At 35.6% G+C, this 20,545-nt stretch overlaps 1 protein-coding gene across 9 annotated transcripts in view; it reads left to right on the top strand.

The window, feature by feature from the left end:
- The window catches only part of SIPA1L2 (signal induced proliferation associated 1 like 2), a 126,648-nt gene that overhangs the window by 91,728 nt on the left and 14,375 nt on the right, over positions 1-20,545 (top strand). For all 9 annotated transcript variants that reach the window (XM_071431876.1, XM_071431906.1, XM_071431895.1 and 6 more), the window contains 8 exons: positions 4,140-4,397; positions 7,985-8,068; positions 9,549-9,652; positions 9,871-9,974; positions 11,403-11,791; positions 13,218-13,442; positions 15,395-15,548; positions 17,553-17,772. In XM_071431876.1, the coding sequence (XP_071287977.1) occupies positions 4,140-4,397; positions 7,985-8,068; positions 9,549-9,652; positions 9,871-9,974; positions 11,403-11,791; positions 13,218-13,442; positions 15,395-15,548; positions 17,553-17,772 (1,538 nt within the window). The remainder of the gene's footprint in view (positions 1-4,139; positions 4,398-7,984; positions 8,069-9,548; positions 9,653-9,870; positions 9,975-11,402; positions 11,792-13,217; positions 13,443-15,394; positions 15,549-17,552; positions 17,773-20,545) is intronic.

Here is a 20,545-nt window from a genome sequence, read left to right as displayed (position 1 = left end):
TGTAACCAGGTATTCTGCTTATGTTGATACCCTAACAAATTCTTCATGCTTGAAATCTGCAGATACCTAGGGTCCAAATACTAAAGTTGTACCCAGTAGATGATTGTTCTAGGATTTTGCAGAAAAGAAGGCTCCTGTGTAGCTATCAAGGTGACAAGGTGCTGATTATGGTGCTTGGAAGCTTCTATCTTTTCCGTGGAGATGGATATTTTATTACTTACCTAGACTCCCTGCCTAATGTAGGCCCTTCACAGGGCCTATTACAGAACCTTTATATGGAATCTGAAACTGATATTGAAAGGTTTGGCTAATGTAGTTTTAAAAATTTAATGGACTGCTTGATAATTCTTTCAGAACATAATGCTTCTTGCAGGAACATTTGAATATTGCAGATTTTATAGTGGACTCTTAAATTTTATTATGTTGTCGTGACCTGCTAGCTGTATCATAGAGTGAGTCATGCTCTCTTTAATTGCAGAGTAGGTTTTATTAACCAAATTTTTAATAGGATAATTTGGCTCTTGAACCAAAGGTATTAGTAGGAATCTGTGCTTTATGTTGAAGCATTGATTTAATTAATACCAAACTATGGTGAAGGGCAGGAAGTGCTATAATTTCTGATGTGTGGTTACGATATGGTCACATTTGCTTGTTAAATTTCATGAGTCTGTTTTTCAAATGTTATATTGGATATAATTGTGAAAGACATTTGATATCCTATACTTTTTTAACATAAATTTAAGTATCTTTATAAACCATAAAATAGAGATATGTCTTTATGTATCCTTTAAAATGAATTCAAAAGAAATATATGATATGTAAATTGAAAAGCTATCATTCAATACTAGTGCCAATGTGTATTCTTGCACTGGTGGAATAAGTAGCAAAATCATAAGTTAAAGTTAGATAAAGGTCAAATTACATATTTAAGAGGGAACTGCATTTATTTTTGTGGGGTTTTTTTCATGCAAGATAACTTACAGTTTGATCCATGGTAGGGAATGGAGGTGGGGATTGCAGGCATGAAGTAATTCCTTCTCTGTGTTCCTGATATAGGAGGCAGCTACAATTACAATTTTACCTATCTCAGTATGCTGCAGTATCTGTTCTTTAGGCAGTGCTTGTGAAGCAGTGAAGCATATTTTTTCATATAAATGTTGGAGTGATTGGTTTGATACTTTTAAATTAAGGTTTAAAAGCCTTATGTGACAAAAGAAGCTATCTGAAACCATGGAAATTCTTTTTTGAACCAATTAAAACAGGCATTCTAGGGCTCTGTTTTGAATTCATAAGCAACACTGTTGAATTTTCATACTGATTTGAAACGAGGTTGTTTTATAAGCCTTTTTCTGCAGGAATTGTATCCTCAATATTTTTTTTAAATTTGTAGGAAGAATATGTTTTCCTGATGCAAACAAACAGAAATGATAAGAAATTTTCAGTTCTTACTCATTGTGGGAAAGCTTATTGTTTACTATTTTTATAAAATGCTTTTGTTAATTAGTCACCAAGCTAAGTCAAACTAAACAGTAGTAACAGTCCCTTTTGCTTTTAAAACCCGTGGCTGTTTTACAGCATTTAGAGAACTTTATGGGGAGTATACACATATGTATATATATCACAATACATGTTATAACTTCCTCAATTACCGAGATGAACTGTAAAATTGATATCTTATTAACAAAAGTTGGGGAGGGGTTGGGAATGAAGAAGGGAGTGAAACAATACTAAGAAATAAGCAGAAGGGAGACTGAAATTTTTGCCTTCATAATTGTTCAACTCCTTCATCAAATAATGCAAAACTGTGTATATTTGGTCACATGAAAAGTTGTGCAGTGCACCAAACTAATATTAACCTAGCTGTGCCATTTCTGCATTCTTTGATTGGTTTGTTTTGTATGTAAAACTTCTTAGTTAAAAACAAAAAGAAAAAAAGAAAAAAAAGGATCATGGTTACATTGCTGGAGGCTGTTGTCTCCTACACCTTCTTTCTTGCAGGCAGCGAATGAGGATGAAGGGAAGCATGGTCTTGGAACATAAACAGTTGAAAATTACTCTGGAAAAATATATTCTGTATATGCTTCAGCAGTAGAAGAGTTTGCATAATTCTGTGCAATTAACTTGACCTCTTTTCATGGTGTTCCTCATTCTAAGAGCCCAACGTGTGATTCTCAGAAGTGTGAAAAAAGTTTTAAAAATCGATACATGGACTGAGGCAGTTTGAAGTGGTGTTCTGAATAACTGTGGCATTTCAGGGTGTGGGGAAGGCTGGAGAGCTACCAAATTGACCCTTTGAAATGATGTGATAGTTTTATAACAGTGATTTCTCTGTAGCACCATTCCATGTCTGTGAGAAGAGATTATTAGAGTGGTTTTACCTCCTTAGAGAAGCTCAAACCAGAAAATCATTGCAAAATTTTGTGATGCCTGCAGCATGTCCAGCTATGATTTGTGAGCAGAGGTTGGACATGTCAGATTTTATTGGTACATCTTACAATGATATTTCTGATAAAAGAGTAACACTGAAAAACCAAGAATTCTGAGTTCTGCTTTGGAACATTCTAGCTCTTCAGCTCATCTTCATCAAGGTGTCTTCCACCCTATATTGGCTATTGATCTCCATTCTCAATACTTTCATCACCTATATTTTTAAGTTCTTTAACTTTTTCATGTGTTTGAGTGCCACCGGGGAGAGGGATTTAGTGCTACAGGATAAACTGGACTATTTGCTACTAAAAATTCAGCAGAGTGAAACATTTGGCTGGATCAGACTATGCATATACAGAGTATTTAAAATGGAATTTCTACTGTTGCTCATGGGTCTTCCCTTCAACAACCTTGAATAAGGCAGTTTGCTTTTTTGTCTAATATTTTTTCTTCTAATCTGTTTACCAGAATACAGATAACAAAAATATGCTTTGGGAGGGTTGATTCAGAAGCTTTAGTGCACAGTGATTTAATGTGTGAGAATTTATACAATTTACTTGCACATTTCTGTTACATCATTTATGCCAAGATGTTTTCAGGATTAAGACTGTAAACTCTTTACACTCCGTTGCACTTTCTCTAGGTGATTTTAATTTAGTTGCAAATGGTAAATGTTGAGTTTTTACCACAAGCAAAGCTTGATCAAGACTCAGCTAAGGAATGGAGCAGAACTGTAGTTGAGACAGAGGAGCAAATTTCCATTGTTTCTTACTTAAACTTAATGTATTGCTTTGGAAGTATTTAGGGTGTTCTCTTCATAGATATTGATTTAGTACACACTGCCTATCAGAAAAATGGAGATGGAATGTTGAGATTATAAAAAACCTCCAGTGATAATCGGTGTTGACTTAAAGGGTGTGTGAAGCTTCTATTAACCAATTTCTGAAACAGTAACACTTAATTTTTGAGTGCAGTCTGAGTCTACAGCAAATATCCCAAAGGCACACTGATCTTTTGTGGAACACTACCAGTACTTTTACCTGGTTTTACACTATCTGTGAATACTTTTAGTATTTAACCGCACTGCAAACTTCAGGCAGAGGAGGTAAGGCAGACTGTTTCTGATCTGTCTCTTCCTTCCACTTCCCCATTTATCATCCAGGCTTACAAATACCTGGGAAAAGAGACATTAGAAATTACACTTTGAAAACACATGGAAAAATATTTAGGTGTCAATTAATCATTTGCATTGTAGTCTATGCACTCTGTCATTTGGTGGGGACAAGGTGAGATTCTAAAGGAGAGATTGCAACCCCACCAAGAAATGTTTAGCTTGCTGCAAAGCAACACACCTATTTCTGAAATTATACAGAAAAACTTGATACTTTATGACTTCTAAATACCTTGTCTCTATAAGTTTTTATTATGTAAAATTCCAGCTGCAGATCAATTTATAAAAATTCAATATGTTCCCCATTTTGAAGGATGAAGAGACAGTTCAAAGATCTTTGAGCACATGACAGCAAACCTTTTATTTTGAAATGTTTTCTACCTGCTTGGCCTGACATTTTTGAAGTGTTCAAAGTACAATGCTGCATGAATACCTTTGGGCACCTGAAATCAAAATATGTATATAATTCTGACCGTGAATGCAAGATTCCTCTCTCTGTTCCGTCTTATGAGTCTGATGAGCATTTTCCTTTGTCCCACAGGGGTTGTTCAGAACTTTGTCGTATACCCATGGTGGAATACAAACTTGACAGTGAAGGCACCCCATGTGAGTATAAAACCCCTTTCAGAAGGAATACCACTTGGCATCGGGTGCCGACTCCCGCTGGGCAGCCTCTCTCTCGTGCCTCTCCAATCCTAGGAACATCTGACAGACTGCAGTGCCAGCAGCTTCTCCAGCAGGCTCAGACAGCCATTCCTCGTAGCACTTCCTTTGATAGAAAGCTGCCAGATGGTGCAAGGTAATGCTCTCTCTGGTTAATGCCTGTCACCTTCCTAATGGTATTAATTTGGAAATCTCTGCTTTCTAGAACTTTGGTGTCTTCTTTTTTAAACCTTATTTTACTGAGTTTTGGCATATTTTTAATTCTGAGGTTGTATTAAGTATCATTCACTGGACCAGTCTGCTTGAAACAAGTGGCTTTTGGTGCTTGTGTTGGAAGTAGGCTGTACTGAGGATCCTACTGCTGAGGACAGCTGACCTTTCCCTTTAGTCCCAAATCAGTGAAGTGGGAAACTGCCTTATAACTTTTGAATCTTAATAATGCCCTGTTCCCCACCTTTTAGAAGACTATTTAAACAAATAGTGTAAATTTAAACAAATGAGTGTAAATAAAATGAACTCATTCCTTTAAAAATTAATTATTTAATCTCGTTGCCAAGGTATTGGCATAGTTTCAAAGGGTTCTGTAACTCATTACCAGCCCTTATGCTTTGCTTTGCTTTTAATTAAACAAAGCAGAGCTTGTGATTTGAATATGTAACACCTCATAGATGATGGGATGGTGCTCTTAAATGTTAGCTCTGTTCTAATTTAATCATAATTCTTCGTAAGCTGAAACTTCGTTTTTAAAGATAAAAATTTGCAAATACATTTGACCTTTGAATTATTTAGGAAAGCCATATGTCTTGAGCAGAACTGTGTCCTTTATTGTTTGTAATTATTTCAGCTTATGCCTTTATGGGGTGATGTAATTTTAATTTCCAAGGAAATAATTATTGCATGTTGAAAATATCTGAATGATACAAAAATCTGAAATGCTTAATACTAGTCTTAAATGGGTTTAAAACAATTCTAGATGAAATTGTTAAATGCCACTATTGCTACATTGACTACCTTATTTAGTAGAAAAGAATTAATGACTTTTTACATTGAAATGTACAGAAGTAATAGTAGTATGTATTTGAAAATAAGTCTCATTTATTGTCTGGGGAAGGAAGACTCCCGGTTGTGACTATTTGATTATTTGTGTTCTCCTTCTCCTCTACCCCCATCTTTATCCCCTGAAAAATTGAGAGGTGCATTTCTGTAAGCATTTAAATACCATTACAGAACTTAACCTTCACCTAAATATCTTGTTAATTAAATTCTCGATAACATCTAACATAAGAGGACAATGTATCAAATGTCTAGAAATACTTCATCATTTATGAAACTTTATTAAGCATATTGTATACTGATACAGAAAAGAAATGAAAGCTTTCTAACATGCTACTCAATTCCAAAAAGACTTTACAAATATAAGCTGCGCTTCTCATAACACTCAGCAAAGCATGTGAAAAAATGCTTAGATTGAGTCTATTCTTGTCATGAAGAAATTTCTGTATCTTTTAAGCAAAACAATAGCAGAAGTGGTATTCTGGGGAAGACATGATTCAGAGTATAAATAATGAAAAGAGAGGAAAATTATGGATTCTGGCTTGTAGGTCATGAAGCATGTAAAGAAAGGTACCTAACTGGCAAAGTCTTTCCACATGGGAAGAGCCATATGATGGTTTGGCAGAGAGATGAGCTTAAAACAGAAGAGTTTGAAGTAAGGTGCATTAGTACTTATTAGTAGTCCGGCAAGCGTGAAAGTGTACTCAGGCTAGGAAAACGATGAAGAGATTTTTAGAGGGTCAAAGACCCAGTATTGGTTAAAGAGTGCAAGCAGGGAGAAGCAGGTTGATAAAACAGGGAAGATTTAACAGCAGATCTGAAAATAAGCTAAGGGTGAAGTCAGCAATAAAATTGTTTGGTTTAGAAATAAAATGTGGACTAGATACAATAAGAGACTTAAGCAGCAAAAATTCAACTGCTGTGACATATAATACTTAGGTGCCCACTCCCTGGAGGGAAATTAGAGACTGAGAGCTGAATGATTATGCTCCTAATACAATTCCTGAGAATTAAGTGCTTTGAGAAGGCAGTCCAAGTATTTTGGTGTTGTTCAAGGAGTTTCCTCTACTTAGAAATACAAGGTTATCCTTAAGCTCTTCTGTTTTTGCAAAGTGGCTAATTCTGTGACAGCTACTCATAGCATGTGCCTAAGTAAAGCTTTAGGTGAACTCACTCTTCTGATTTTTGCACCAAGAAGCCTCTGTGTGCTTTAATCCCTGAGTCACACTTGTTGACGATGCATCCTATCACCTGGAGTCTGGAATCCATTCCTGAGAGCAGATGGTTGTAATTTTTGTGTGAAGGAATTGTGTGAGGCAGTCATTGATGGGATTTCTGTAGTTCTCCTTTTGTGGCCACTCATTGTTTACGAAGCTAAGGGCTTCACACTTGTCCAGCAAATGGGAAGTAGACATGTTTTGTTCAGCCGCAGAACAGCACAAAGCAATATCCTGGCTTTGAGGACAATGTCCTAAACATCAGCCTGGAGGGTGGAAACCCATGAGATCATAATTTATCCATTCCTTAATACTGGGTCACTTAATCTTTGCACAAAATGCATAATTCTTGGCGGTAATTACAAATTCATGGAACTGAATTAAGCTGGAGCCTATTGACTACTTCACTTAATTGAGAGAGGTTCAGTCCTGTCAATACTTCTCAGAGAAAGATATGCTGAAAAATAAGGTACTACACTATTGTACAGTGGCTATTAGACAAAATGTAACACCTAATGTCTTTAAAAAGCAAAATATAATAGCTACTGTCTTTAAAATTTTCAAGCTGAGCGGTAATGTTGCTTATTAAAAGGTCACATTCTTGGGAAAGTATTTTGCATAAAGAAAAAAAACACCTCTTCATTTCCTCCCTAAGTACATACATTCGTTTCTACGTGAAAAAGAAAAGAGGGGAGAGAAAAGAAAAAAAGATAAACACAGGGAATTGAATTCAAGATAATGTCAAGATAATTGAAGGAAATTGTGTTGTAGTTATGGAATGATTTGCACAGAAGTGAAGGAATGGATGTGATCAAATCCAAATTTAAGCATTAAATTTCAACTGTCTGGAAATCTAACAAAACTACTTAAAGACATTGTTAAGACATGAGGCTTAAAAGTTTAAATAATTAAGTACAAAATAATACCCTTCAAGAAATTTTTTTGTTGCTTTTCTATGTCAAAGGATTAATAAAATAAAAATTTTAAAAGTATTAGAATTGCCTCTTCCAATTTTACTAGCTTTAAAATTGGAATAAGTGCCAAGGAACTAACAATCATTTTTGATCCACTATGAGAGCTTCCCACACATGAATTTAGAGACCTAATCCAGCTGCTCTGACTCCTAAGTAATCCCACTTATTCAGAACTAAAGCCAGATCTAGAGAAAATAGGATTTGGCACTTAGTCTTTCTCTTTCTGTGCCTTTTTATATATTCAGTTTGAAACATTTTATTTGTGAATAAATACTATACTTTCAAAATTCTTGTTAAAGTTTTATGAAACTGAGATAAGCCTTTTAAATTCCCCAAATTGATGTAGCTAATTGTTCATAATGCATCTGTATTATTTATGAAAATGATTGTATTTGATAAAAAAAGCACAGCCCAGTTCAAATCTGAAACACCAAAAATACCTCAGTGCACTGTTAATGACTCTAAAATCAACATTACAGAAGTTCTCCAAGCAACCAGTCCTCATCCAGTGACCCAGGGCCCAGCGGGAGCAGCCACTGGAGACAGCAAGTGGGATATGACGGGTATTGGTGATTTTTAAAAGCTTTTATTTAAATCTTGCAGGAGCTCCTATGCATCTTCTTTCTTAAGCAAAATTTGTATGGGTCTTCTAGATGTATTTTTTTTCCAACACTGTTAGTATCTTTTAAGATGTAGAGGTTTACTGATTTTTGATGTAAGATGCATGCAACTGCAATTTTAAAGTCATCCTAATTTATCTCTTTAGGATCATATTTTTAAATTCAGGTAAATGAGAAATGGTTCTTAGATGTATTTTCCCTGTAAAAGGCCAGAAATCAGCTAGTTACTCAGAACTAGAATAAAAGAATACTACTTCCTCCTCCTGCCTCAGGAGGAAGGTGTTTGACTAAATAAAAAAAATCTTTATGGTCTTCAAAGGTTTTGTTTTCTGCTATGTTTTTTTTTGTGACACCCATTCCCTAGCATATGTCCTCAAAAAAGTAGGAATTTCAGAGGTTTTTTCTTTCTAAAAGGATGTGCATAGATGGTCTGTTTGCATCCCTATTAATCCCTTGGTACTGAAATTTCAGAAGTTAGCTGTCTGTATATAAAAGACCACCCCAATATAACTCATCTCATAAGAATATTATGTGAGACATCTGTTCTAAACTAGTTTAAATTTATGACTTTGTTGTGTATGTACAGCTACTGAAAACACTCCTGTTATAAAATATTGAGCTATGGCAGTATCTACAATAGAGTAATATAAAAGCATTCCAGACTTGCCAAGTGGCTTTCAGAAGCTACTTTTCAGAGAAAAAAATGTGAATATTGAAAGCATCAGCTTTGCTCCTTGAAGCTTATTAATGCTTTGGCATGATTGATTGTGGATAAGATATTCCATGTAGCAGATATATTTGCAGTATCTTGTAGATTCTTCAAGGAATTTCACATAACTCAGTGAAATCTCTGGCAGCTAAATAGATGGTAATAATTCAAATAAAACTGTAGCTCTTTTTTTTTTTTTTTGACAGTCAGCTCATCAAAATGCATCTTGTGCCATTTTTTTTCCAGCACAGTTATTTCTAATAAAAATCTATGTTTTAGTTTGTTGCTTTGTGAAATGTTTAAACTTTTGCAGTGTAATACAAAGCAGTGGATCTGGTACTAACTTAAATATTCTCAGTGTGAAACCCTGCAAAACTACGATTACTTTCTGTGGGGCTTGGATCACAAGGAGTTTAAGCATATATTACCATTACCATTACTGCAAAAGCTTTTGGGTTTATAGCCCCAAGAATACATTTCTTCTTAAAGTTCAGTGTCTTCTTGGCATGTTCACACTTCAGATACAGCAGTGTGCTTTTGAAAAAATGGCATATAAATATTTCTATGCAGTGTTTGGAAATGTTTGGGAATTATGATTATTATTAAAAGTCACAAAATACTTGCTTTTAAGAGTAAAAAGTGGTGTAGGTCATCATGTAGCTAATCTTACAGGATAAAAACCTTAACAGCTTAATTTTCTGCTTACATTAAAAGATGCCAGTCCCCTTTGCTCCATGAACATCACCAAGGTTCAGGCTCACTGGAGTGTGAAGGAGGCAGAGAACGAGAGGAAACTCTGGAAGGAACTAGACATTCTGGTAATAAAACCCACTGTATCTTTCCAGTACGTGTTCTTTGCAATGCCGTGCCTGTTGAAATGCAGCCACCTCCCCTTGTGGAGGTTTGACTCACACAGAATGTGTGATGTGGCAGTAAAAGTTACTACATTCTGCAAAGATACCTGTGTCTGATTGCAGAATGTGCAGGTTTGAAAGCTGATGCTGAGTGGTGTGTCTTTCTCCATTATTTTTGGCAGAAGCCAAGTGGCATGCACCATCAACCAAAGTCCTGAGCTCCTACAAAGAGCGAGCTTTACAGAAGGAAGGCAGTGGCAAGGAGTCGCCAAACAAGCTTTCACATGTAAGTCTTTTCCTTGGATGTCATTCAGAACTCTAAAAACAAACAAACCCCAAAATAGCAACAACAAAAAACTACTCTGGACTTACAGAAATAAATCTTAAAAATACATTTTCTAAATTTATAGTAATTTATAAAGACCACTGGGTGTTTTGGGAGGCAAACATTATGCTCATGTGGGTTGAATGTAATATGCTTAATCTTTGTTTACAAACTCAGAATTCCAAGAGAGCTTGGATCTGGGGCATTGAGTAGATAAAACTAGTATGGTCTCTACTCAGCTGTGAATTTATAGCTTCCTTTATACTGTCTTGTTTAGTATGTGGAGTATTTAATTACCCTTTAAAAGAAAATAAAATTATATTTACCATACTGCTTTTCATCTTATGTGAAATACCCATGGAATGTAATTATCAATAAGCACTATAAAAATGTAACTTGTGTGCTGGGAATGCTGAACAGATTTTCTAGTCTACCTTGTTTAGTAGCTTGTCTTCAGTAATGGCCAAATCCTCAACAGCCTAGTGATGAAAAGTACATAATGTTTGTTACCTGGAAAATCTGCTATATGTAGTAGGAGTCTGTACACTGTAAACTTACATTTTATGTGTGAGCAACAGCATGTTCTAGCATCTGCTAGGGGAAGGATCTCATGAAAAAGTTAGTCACCCTTCCCATTTATATCCTACCCAAAAGAAGCCCATTTGCCCTAGTAGAAGTCCATCTGCCTTTATTCTGGCTACTGTCACAGACATAAGTTAATCCAACTCTCTGTAAAATTTGTTTTAAAAGGTAAATAACAAAACCCCTGGACTTTATTGGCATAAAAGTCTGACGTAATTATTCCAGTTCAATAGCCATGCTTAGTTTAGGGCCTTATAACTTGAGTTACTTTCATCTGGTACACATACATCACAATTGGCTTCAATTTAACTAGCCACACATCCAATTGGATTTGATCCAATGAGCTGCATATTTCAGCCACACTGAGAAAAAGCCAACAATAATTCAGTCTTTGGTGATTTTCAGATTTGCAGTAGAGCTTGTTTAAACAAATAATTACTAAGGCTTCTAGCTTTAACAAATGCTTATTTTAACTGTTCAGAAATGCAATTTTATGGATGTTAAGCAGCTCCTATAATCAGAAAATTCAATTCTGATTTTAAGATTTGTGATAGAAGATGGAACTAGAGCCTTTTTATTTGCAGTGACATCAACCTTTAATGTGTCTAGCCAGCTGTGCAATTCATTTCACAGAAACGGGTGGTATAATTGGCTCTTTTCATACTTTGCAGTTATATGATAGCATACTGTAAAAAAAAAAAATAAAATGGTCTTTGAATAGCACAAATGCCGTCATTTATATGAAAATAGATCTCTTACTATTTAATTTGAGGGGGATGTCTTTTGGTTTGTTTTCTTGTTGTTAAGATTGGGGACAAAAGCTGTTCCAGCCACTCCAGCAGCAACACCTTATCCAGCAACACATCCAGCAACAGCGATGAGAAGCACTTTGGTTCTGGAGACCTGATGGATCCCGAGCTGCTTGGGTTGACGTACATAAAGGGAGCTTCCACGGACAGCGGGATTGATACGGCGCCCTGCATGCCGGCGCCGCTGCTGGCCCCGCTGCACCTGGCCGGCAGCAGGTCCACAGTGCACTGCCACACAGAGCAGTGGCCGGAGCCCTCGGAGCCTCCCGGGCCCGACGAGGACCCAGCTAAGATCTACGCTGTCCATGGCTACGCCTCTGCTATCTCCGCCAGCCACACGGCTGAGGGCAGCATGGGAGACCTGAGCGAAATCTCCTCTCATTCCAGGTGTGTGTTTCTTACAAAACAGCGGTTATGGAGTAGGGGTTAACATACAGGTAGCGCTTCTGTGTTGTTTTGATTCTGTTTGCCCTTCTTTGAAACTGAACTTAAAAGATTTTGATGTTTTTGTTTTGTATTCAAATGCCTGTATGAGCAGTTTTCAAGCAATTTTTGGTGAGTCTGCCTGGACAGCATAGCCAGACCTCCTAGATCTGATGGAGGCCTTATACATGACCCTTGAAAATTGCAAGGATTTTTAAAATTGGGAAGCATCCTTAAGTAAAATGGACATTTGCACCTAGAACTTATTTCACATACTTTTGCTTTGCTGAGGGAAATCAGAAAAATTTGGACAATTTTTACATACAAAGAAACTGCATTGCACACCATCCCCCCAGATTTATATTATTCTAATGTATGCTGTACAGTTTTGCTTGTTGAATGGCATTTATGATTGATTTTCAGCTTTTCTTTTTGATACCAATGAAACATGTGCATGATACATCTGTTGTAAAGCTTGTTGAAAGTACACTTTTATAGCTGGTTGCCTTTATTTTCCAGTTCCCATTTTATGGTGACTTTGAAATTGAAGCTTTGGTCTATGTGTTAAGGTTTTTACTCTGTAAAGGATAGAAGGAAATTGTTTGTTCTTCCTTCCCTCTGATTTTCCTGTTTTCAGTGTCAATCAGTACAGGAAAATAACCAGATAATATCTTGTGTACTGATTTACTTATATGCTTGACATGAGTGAATTTGTCTTTGGTTATTCTGGAGAAATTTATTCTTCAAGGAAGTGTTTATTTAGTTTATTTGAAATAGGTTTTAGGGTCTTCACTAAAAGTATGTCTTAGTACCTACTAGTGCTATTACTCATAATAAAAGGGGTTGTTAAAATTATCCAGAGGATTGTCTTGTTGAACTGAAATTTACTTCTGTTAAATTTGCTGGTAATTTAATATTAGTGTGTCTGATTGAAAGGCACAGCCTAATCTTGCATCAACTGGCAAAATTATTGTGAAATGGAAAAGCACATAGGTTTTATGATTAGGGAGATATTTGAGTAATTCTCTATGTAGTTCTTTATGTAAATGTGTGTGTACACATTTACTTAAAATTGCACACACAAATTGAATATATATATTAAATTGAGGCTTTTAGTTTCGATTCACATCAGTTTGCATTGGCATTTGAGCAGGCTGAATTCCATGCATTGTATATTCTAGAAACTCATCACAATTCTGTTTTCAAAGAGCTTTAATGTGTACACAGTTGGTGTGTAGAAAATTACTGTGCCAATTTTGCTTCATTGATTTTAACCTTCAGAAAAACTTAACTGTGGGAATTATTGCCGCATACCAGGCAAAGCGTTTCTGATTTGTTGTTGCATAGCATATTTAATTTTTCCCTTTGTGTGTTTGGTTCACTTTTCCAGTGGGTCACATCATTCAGGAAGCCCATCAACACACTGCTCTAAAAAGAGTGGCTCCCTAGATACCTCCAAAGTTTATATAGTGTCACAGAATAGCAGTCAACAGATGTCTGGGTCGATTTCAAAACCTTACCACAGACAAGGAGCAGTGAGTAAATATGTCATTGGATGGAAAAAATCGGAAGGAAGTCCTACACCTGAAGAATCTGAAGTTTCAGAATGTCATGAGTAAGCACTCTGTTTTACTTCATTGAGGGAAGAAGGGTAGTGAAAATCAATTTTAAAATAGGATGGAAAAAAATTGCAAATTCTGTTTTGCCTTTAAATGCTCAGGGTTTTTTTTCTGTACCTTTATATATCTAATGCTACTTAACATTGGAATAGTCCATGAGAAATGTGTTGTTCTTAGGTAGAAGAAAAAGTCTTGAACTCAAAGGAAAACATACAGTACCTCAAATATAGAGAGATGATAATTTCACAATGGTACATCTGTAATAAATAATGTTTGAATCTGCTGTTTAAATCTGACCTTGAAATTCCTGCTGGCTTCAAAATCATCTTCATGGATAATGTCCATGATTCCTTTTTTTTTTGGTGCTGTTTCTCAATAAACCATAGCCAGTCACTGTCTATCTCAATAAATTGACAAGATGACATGCAGTAATGTATGTAACATTTGCAATCGATGTAATGTAACATTTTCAAATGTTTAATTGGGGTTATTTTATGTTTAATAGGAATAGGTTATTTTTATCTGATACCTAATTTTGCACGTGTGCATTACTTTATAGCAAAAGTAATATTTAAAAATGAATGCTAGAATATATATGCTATGAAATATGAATCTGAAGTTAAGCTCTTACATTCATAATTCTTAAAGGAGAAGATGTTCTGGTTATATGTGTTCCTTTGTGTTAACAGAGGAATGATTTTGTTTCTCTCCCACTAATTAATGTTTTAATTACATAAATTGTTTGGTCATAGTAGTATTTAAATTATAGTGGGCTAGCTTCAGGGTTTTCCCACAAATTTTTGGATTTTGAAATCAATGAACACTGAAACAATGTCTTCTTATTTTGAAGGGCAGCCTTAAAATAAAATTGCATCATGATTTGGGGTATTTAGACTAAAAACTGAAAAATTATCTTCAAGAGAAAGTTCTGTTCAAGAACTATTAATTGAATATGACAACACTTCCTATATCAAAAATATTTTCAGATTTTTCCATGGCATTCAGAATTGCCTCACCTCTTTCTTTCTAGGAAAGCTCTCTATATCACAGAGAGGAAATATCTCTCTGAGGATAATTATGTTGAAATAAAATAGCATCTCTAATTAGCAGTGATGATGAATATCAGGTCAATTACTGAATGTTGTGCCACTGTAGGTTATAATTCACTGAGAATTATACCTTACCATAGCAAAGCTTATTTTCTGTCTGCTGAAGACAGTCACTGATGAGGCTGCACTTGGCAGAGAGCAATGGCTTCCAGTCTGTTCTCTGTGAGTTGCAATCTCCAGTTCCTTCCATTACATTCAGCCTATTAAAGCCCTGTCTCTCCTTTCTCACTGGAAGGAGCTGAAGGCTAATAATTCAGTTTGACAGTCCTTTGTTGTCTGTAACTAGATTTTTATGTGCTGATAGTTAAAGAAGACACCTGTTTAATTTATCTAAATCGCTTTATGAAATTGCTGATAATAAAATATACTTACACTGGCCAATTGATTGCCAGTACACTTCAAACATTGCTGTGATGACCATAGTAATTTTGCCAGATTGTGAAGCTGGATGCAATATTGTACTATAAAATATTGGGTTGTTTATTTGCTAAGGAAGTAAAAGTTAAAATATTTTGCTATGAACCTTTGGAAATGTTGAAAAAAAATATAACTTTTGTATTGATAGAGAAGTGTGGTGTGTAAAAAAGAGAGAGGCAAGCTAGGAGAAACAAGGATTATGCTTTTTGAAATTGTTCTTTAGAATTCCTAAGCTCCATTTCTCAGTGGTTTAAGAATTTCATTTTGTACCCACAAACAGTTTCATAAAGGTTAAGAGATCAAAAAAATTTTCTAAACAGTGTGCTGTGTCAGGAGATATTCTAACAATTTTCACTTTGACAGAAAATGATTGCAGTCTTTCAAATCCAATTTCTTGCTAAAAACATCCATTTTCTCAACAGAGTGTATGATGATATTGATGCTGTGTCTGCATCAAGTCCACTCCAAACTTCTGTCAGGAATGCTATTGTTGAAAGCCAACAAGTCTTGTCCAAAGAAGATTTTCTGAAGCTGATGCTGCCAGACAGCCTCTCTATGGAGGAAGGGAGAAGAAAGGTTGGCTACTTCCTTTGGCTCCATGTGTTACAATCTTTCAGTAACCTTAGAAATGGTTTTCTGGTATGCCCAAAATTACTATACAGAGTGCAATATTGTTTTGTACAAGCTAAGTTTATTCTATGGGGATGACCATAAATCCCAAAATATCATTTCCCACGAGGATGGGAAATGCTTGTTTGATGATTATTTATAAAATCCAGTATTTGTTTAAGTATGTCTTTGCTTAGCTTGACCAGTGTAGGTTGAGCAACTTCATTATAATTTGAAAGGTTAAAAGTGACATTTTCAAGGAAGGAGACCTAAATTTGTACATCTTGTGTGATATTAAAACGCATGAATAAAAGCAGCCCACTTTCCTCTGTCCTGTACTCATACCAACAATTTGCTAGAAATCCAAATCAGTTTCATGTGGGTATCAGTGGCAGCTGCTCTGAAGGCATAATTGTCAGTGCTACTGGAGAGCCTGGATCTTATCCTTGTAGTATGAAGACAGTTGGTAATGCTTAATAGTTTCACAGTAAGTGGATAGTGATCTTAAAATTTGCTGCTCCCCAAAATAAATGGTTCTAAATGCTGTGCTTAATGTGGAACAAAGAACAAAGCAATTAAATTACTTGAGATAATTGTCACACTTCCATATTAAGTCAATGCTCTCTTAACCCACTGTGTTTATACAATATGCTAAATAGCATAATCATCATGTCTGAACAAAAGTAACATATGGGAATCTTGTAAGTGCAGAGTTGAATTTAAATTTCAGATCATATATATTTTGTAATATGAGGGATGTTATGTGTGCATTATACATGCTTTTGTGGGTCATGTCCTAGAGGTTTTTATGATTTATGGTTGATACAATAATTGGAGGGTTTTTGTGAAGATTCCAAGAACTGCCAGTGTTTCTGGCTGCCTAAATAAGGATCAACTAAGAGAGAGGAGGTGTGGCTGAGATAAATGACTGCTGTCCCTTCCTCTCCAAGGCACCTAAACAAAAGTTAAGTAAGTGAGACCATAGGCCCTGAACCCACAAGGAGCCCCAGCCACAGGAGTTGGCAGTGTACAGTCTGTGGCTATGCCTTCATAGAGGGTAATAATCTTGGTATTGGTGAGCCAGTTACCTTTGACAGTGAAGTCAGAAATGAATATATGAGATTCTGTGGTATATTCAGTGTTTCCAAAAAGATTCTATGGTATATTCAGTGTTTGTTCCTCTTAAGTATTTGTTCTGCATAGGAAACATGGAACACACAGTTAATCACAAAGGAAACATGTAATTGTGTGCAGGATAAACCAGTAGAATAATTAAAGCATTAACTGTTCTTTATAGATGTAAAGAAAACTGTTTGCAGTGCAGAGGAATTACTTACAAAGTGTACAAAGTGGAATGATCCAGCTTTACAATACAGTAGCATCTTGTTTTACTGTAGATATTTGGGTTGTGGTCTAAGTAACTTTTTGAAATGCATAAGCAGTTTTCACTGAACCCTGTTACCCTCTTTTCTAAGCCTGTTATGTGATATCCAGAGAGATGCAGTGCTTCAAGTAATTTTTATCATCCAATGAATTATGTGGCAGCATATATCAGTTCAGAATGCTTAACAGTAAAGCATAGTCATTTCAAATTAAAATCAAACAGTTGTGTGTATAGTCTTGCATGCATATTGCCAGAGTTGGTAACCTTATATACATTTCTGTAAAACACTGCTGTCATAAGGCTATGAAGTTTTCATTTAACATTTCGTGATTACTAAACCAGCACAGTATCTGATGAATTCATGGTGATATATTCCAAAATGTTGAGAGGAAGTCTGAATATCCAATTCAGTAACTCTTTTGAGGCCCCAGTAGATCTGATATGGCAGAAGAAATCTCTGATCTTCTGTATTAGTTCAAGAATTCCAGAGTGCCCTGTCCAGAAAAACACTCCCAAGAGCTGGTGATGGGGATGTGATTGTATGAATCACTTCAACCAGCAATACATGCTCTTATTTTTATCTTTAGTTTTCATGTTATGGAAACCTTTCCCCCCGGAGGACGCTGTACCGCACGCTCTCTGATGAAAGCATATGTAGCAATCGAAGGGGATCTTCCTATGCCAGCTCTCGGAGCTCCATGATAGACCAGGCCTTGCCAAATGACATCTTGTTCAGCACTACTCCACCATACCACAGCACACTGCCTCCCAGAATGAGCCTGACTCCTGGAATGGGAAATCTGAGAAGTAAGTCATTGTCACTGTCATTGCTGAGTCTGGAATATTTGTAGTATGCTCAAACAAATCACCAGGTATTATGTGAGATTTTACTTTTAAGGTGAAATTAAGAAATGTCACTGCTCTGGTTACCCTAGTAAAAAAATATTTGGTCAGTGGTACATGCTCATGCTTGCCATTATTTCCTATTTATCATGTTTGGAGACAATATTCACTTTACTTCCCAAAGAATTTTCATGAGACCACTGATATGCAAAAAACTTTGTCTGAAGATATTTCTAGTTATCATTTTATTTTCCAGTGGTGACCTAATTAAGCCAAGTTGGCCTGTTTTTTGTTGTTTTGGTTTTTTTTTTTTATTTTATATGCATTTGAATTATTGAAATATTCACAAATATATTTGAAACAATAGCTAAATGGAATAGCTTTTGTTTAGATGATCCTTTAGTAACTTCTTAAAAGGAAATGTGCAATAAATGTTGACTTTGACTTCTATTTCCAAATTGAATTTGCTAGTACTTTCTTAAACATACTAGTAAAAGCTTTATAAATGACATTTCATTTCTAATGGCAGCAGAAGAGTAGTCTGAGGTGCTAAGTTAAAGCTATTTTATGAATGTGGTTTTTTACTTGTGAAGTTTTTGTATGTGAGACCTTTATTAATGCTTAGCTTGCAATAATTCCAGGATGAACTATGAAGTTTGTAGTATTTGTAGTAATTAAAAAAAAAATCAAATGAAAAGCCCAAATCAACACAGACAGATATGTATATTTAGGTTAAATATCTATATTTGTTTACTTAATAAGAGTGAATTGTCTTTTCAAAATGCTGAATATATATGCTTTTCAGTTAGTTTAGGCTGAGGTATAGTGGACACCTGGAGTTGATGTGCAATCTGAAAAAAAACCCCTCTTTTCTTTAGCTACTCTAATTTTACATCACAGCTGACTGCAATTTAAAAAATGGACTCTGAAGTCTGTAGTTAAGAAGCTGTGGGTGAATTTCTTGAAAGCATTAAGGAGATTTTAGGCCCATGTCCAGGGAGAATGTGGCCAGATGATTTAAAAGAAGTAGCAATAAAAAGGGCTCTGTCATTCATCATGTCGTTCAGGAACTAGCAGTCATCTCCTAACTTTGAGAAATAAGCTTTATATACAAAACACTTTTCTAGTTAGAGTGGCCTCAGCCATGAGACCAAGTTTTGGTCACTAACCACTGGTTAATTTTAAATTGGTATCTCAGACAAGTGCTAAATTCCTGCCTCAGGTGGGAATGCATGCTTGGTGTACCTTTTGCCATTCTAAAAATATTCTTCTATCAGAGTGAAACTCTTTACTATAAATTTAATCTGAGAGGATCCTTTTCTTTCATGGATAGCAAATGGAGATCCATTTTGTTTCACAGGAGATTAATTCAGTGGATTTTTGTTGTCTGTGAAGGACCTGTATAGTACACAGGCATCCTGCTTGTATTTTCTTTTTTTGTTTTCCTCTGTGTTACGCCTTGTTTTTTAGAGCCATTTCTTGTGCATGTAAACATGCAATGAGATCAAACCTTCAGCTTGCTTTTCTTCAGGAGACTGGCACAAGGCAATTAACTGTGTACATCCAAGCTTTATGCTGCTCCTCCAGCAGTGATATTTTAGTGGCTTTTGTATTAGTTCTGTCTTAGACACCTAATATTTCATTCTTGCTGCTTCTTAGATACAGAAAGTTATATATACACATACATGTAACTGGAAAAAAAGAACCCCATTAAATCAGTACTCTGTCAGTCAAAAACTGGTCCAAGGCAATTAATGCTGTTTTCATATGCAACCTCTATTTTCTGCTTCTGGTTCTGTGTTTTAAAAGTGCTTATCAATGCCAGCTATATAGGATCTTTTGTGGTGTTTGTTTCAAGGATGATTTGTTTATCTGTAATTACTCTGAAAAAAAACCACATCACAGCTTGCCCACCTATGTTTCAAAAATAAGTTTAGTCAGTATCTCCATATGAGAAACTAATTTGGCTCTTTTTAGGAAGGTTTTATGTAGTCAGTGCCTAGTAGGTATTTACATTCTACAGCAGTGATGTGAGAGGTTTCTTTTTCATTTATAATTTTAACATAAGGTTGTGGTTTCAGATATCAGGATTCATATCCTGTCATGATAATGTCTTTTGTGTATGATCTCAAAGAATTTTAATTTTACTGATATTTAATGTTTATAGATATCAGTGGAAATAGCGTGGTTTTGGCTGAAATCAATTTTAGAAAGGTATATTCTTGCACATTATCCAGCATGGAATACTGTGGCAGCACCAAATCTCATGAGACCCCTCTAGCAAGGCAAAGAGTGTGATTAATAGGTGGTAAGCAAGGCAGCACCAAAACCAAAGAGTAATAGGTGACCCTGAAGGCTTTCAGTTTACTGGGAAATCAGAATTATGAGACAGAATGACCACACAAATAAAGAAACAGAAACTTCATCTGTGTGTAATGTTTGCTGTAAGAAAACGATGGAAAAAGTGAAGTTATAGGGCTAGGGCTTTTTAGTTATTGTTTTATCACTGGGGAAGTGACATGAAAAAACAAATTGCTTTCAGTAAAGCCTGAATTGCAAGATCTGACAGTCCAGTCAGATCTTGCTGTTGATTGCAAACAGTACACAAATGTAGAAATATTCACTTAATTCTATCTTATTTTTAAATGAAACCAGAAAGGAGAATTTGTGTAGGTAAGAACTCTGTAATTTTACCTTGGGGACATTAAGGATTCCCTGACTGAGACAGTGCTGTTCC

The sequence above is a fragment of the Agelaius tricolor genome, unplaced genomic scaffold (assembly GCF_023055355.1).
Source record: "Agelaius tricolor isolate 1412-34295 unplaced genomic scaffold, bAgeTri1.0.p SCAF_1, whole genome shotgun sequence".
In the NCBI taxonomy this organism is placed as follows: domain Eukaryota; kingdom Metazoa; phylum Chordata; class Aves; order Passeriformes; family Icteridae; genus Agelaius; species Agelaius tricolor.
Note: the sequence above shows the minus strand (reverse complement) of the source record. Positions and strands in the feature narration are given on the sequence as shown.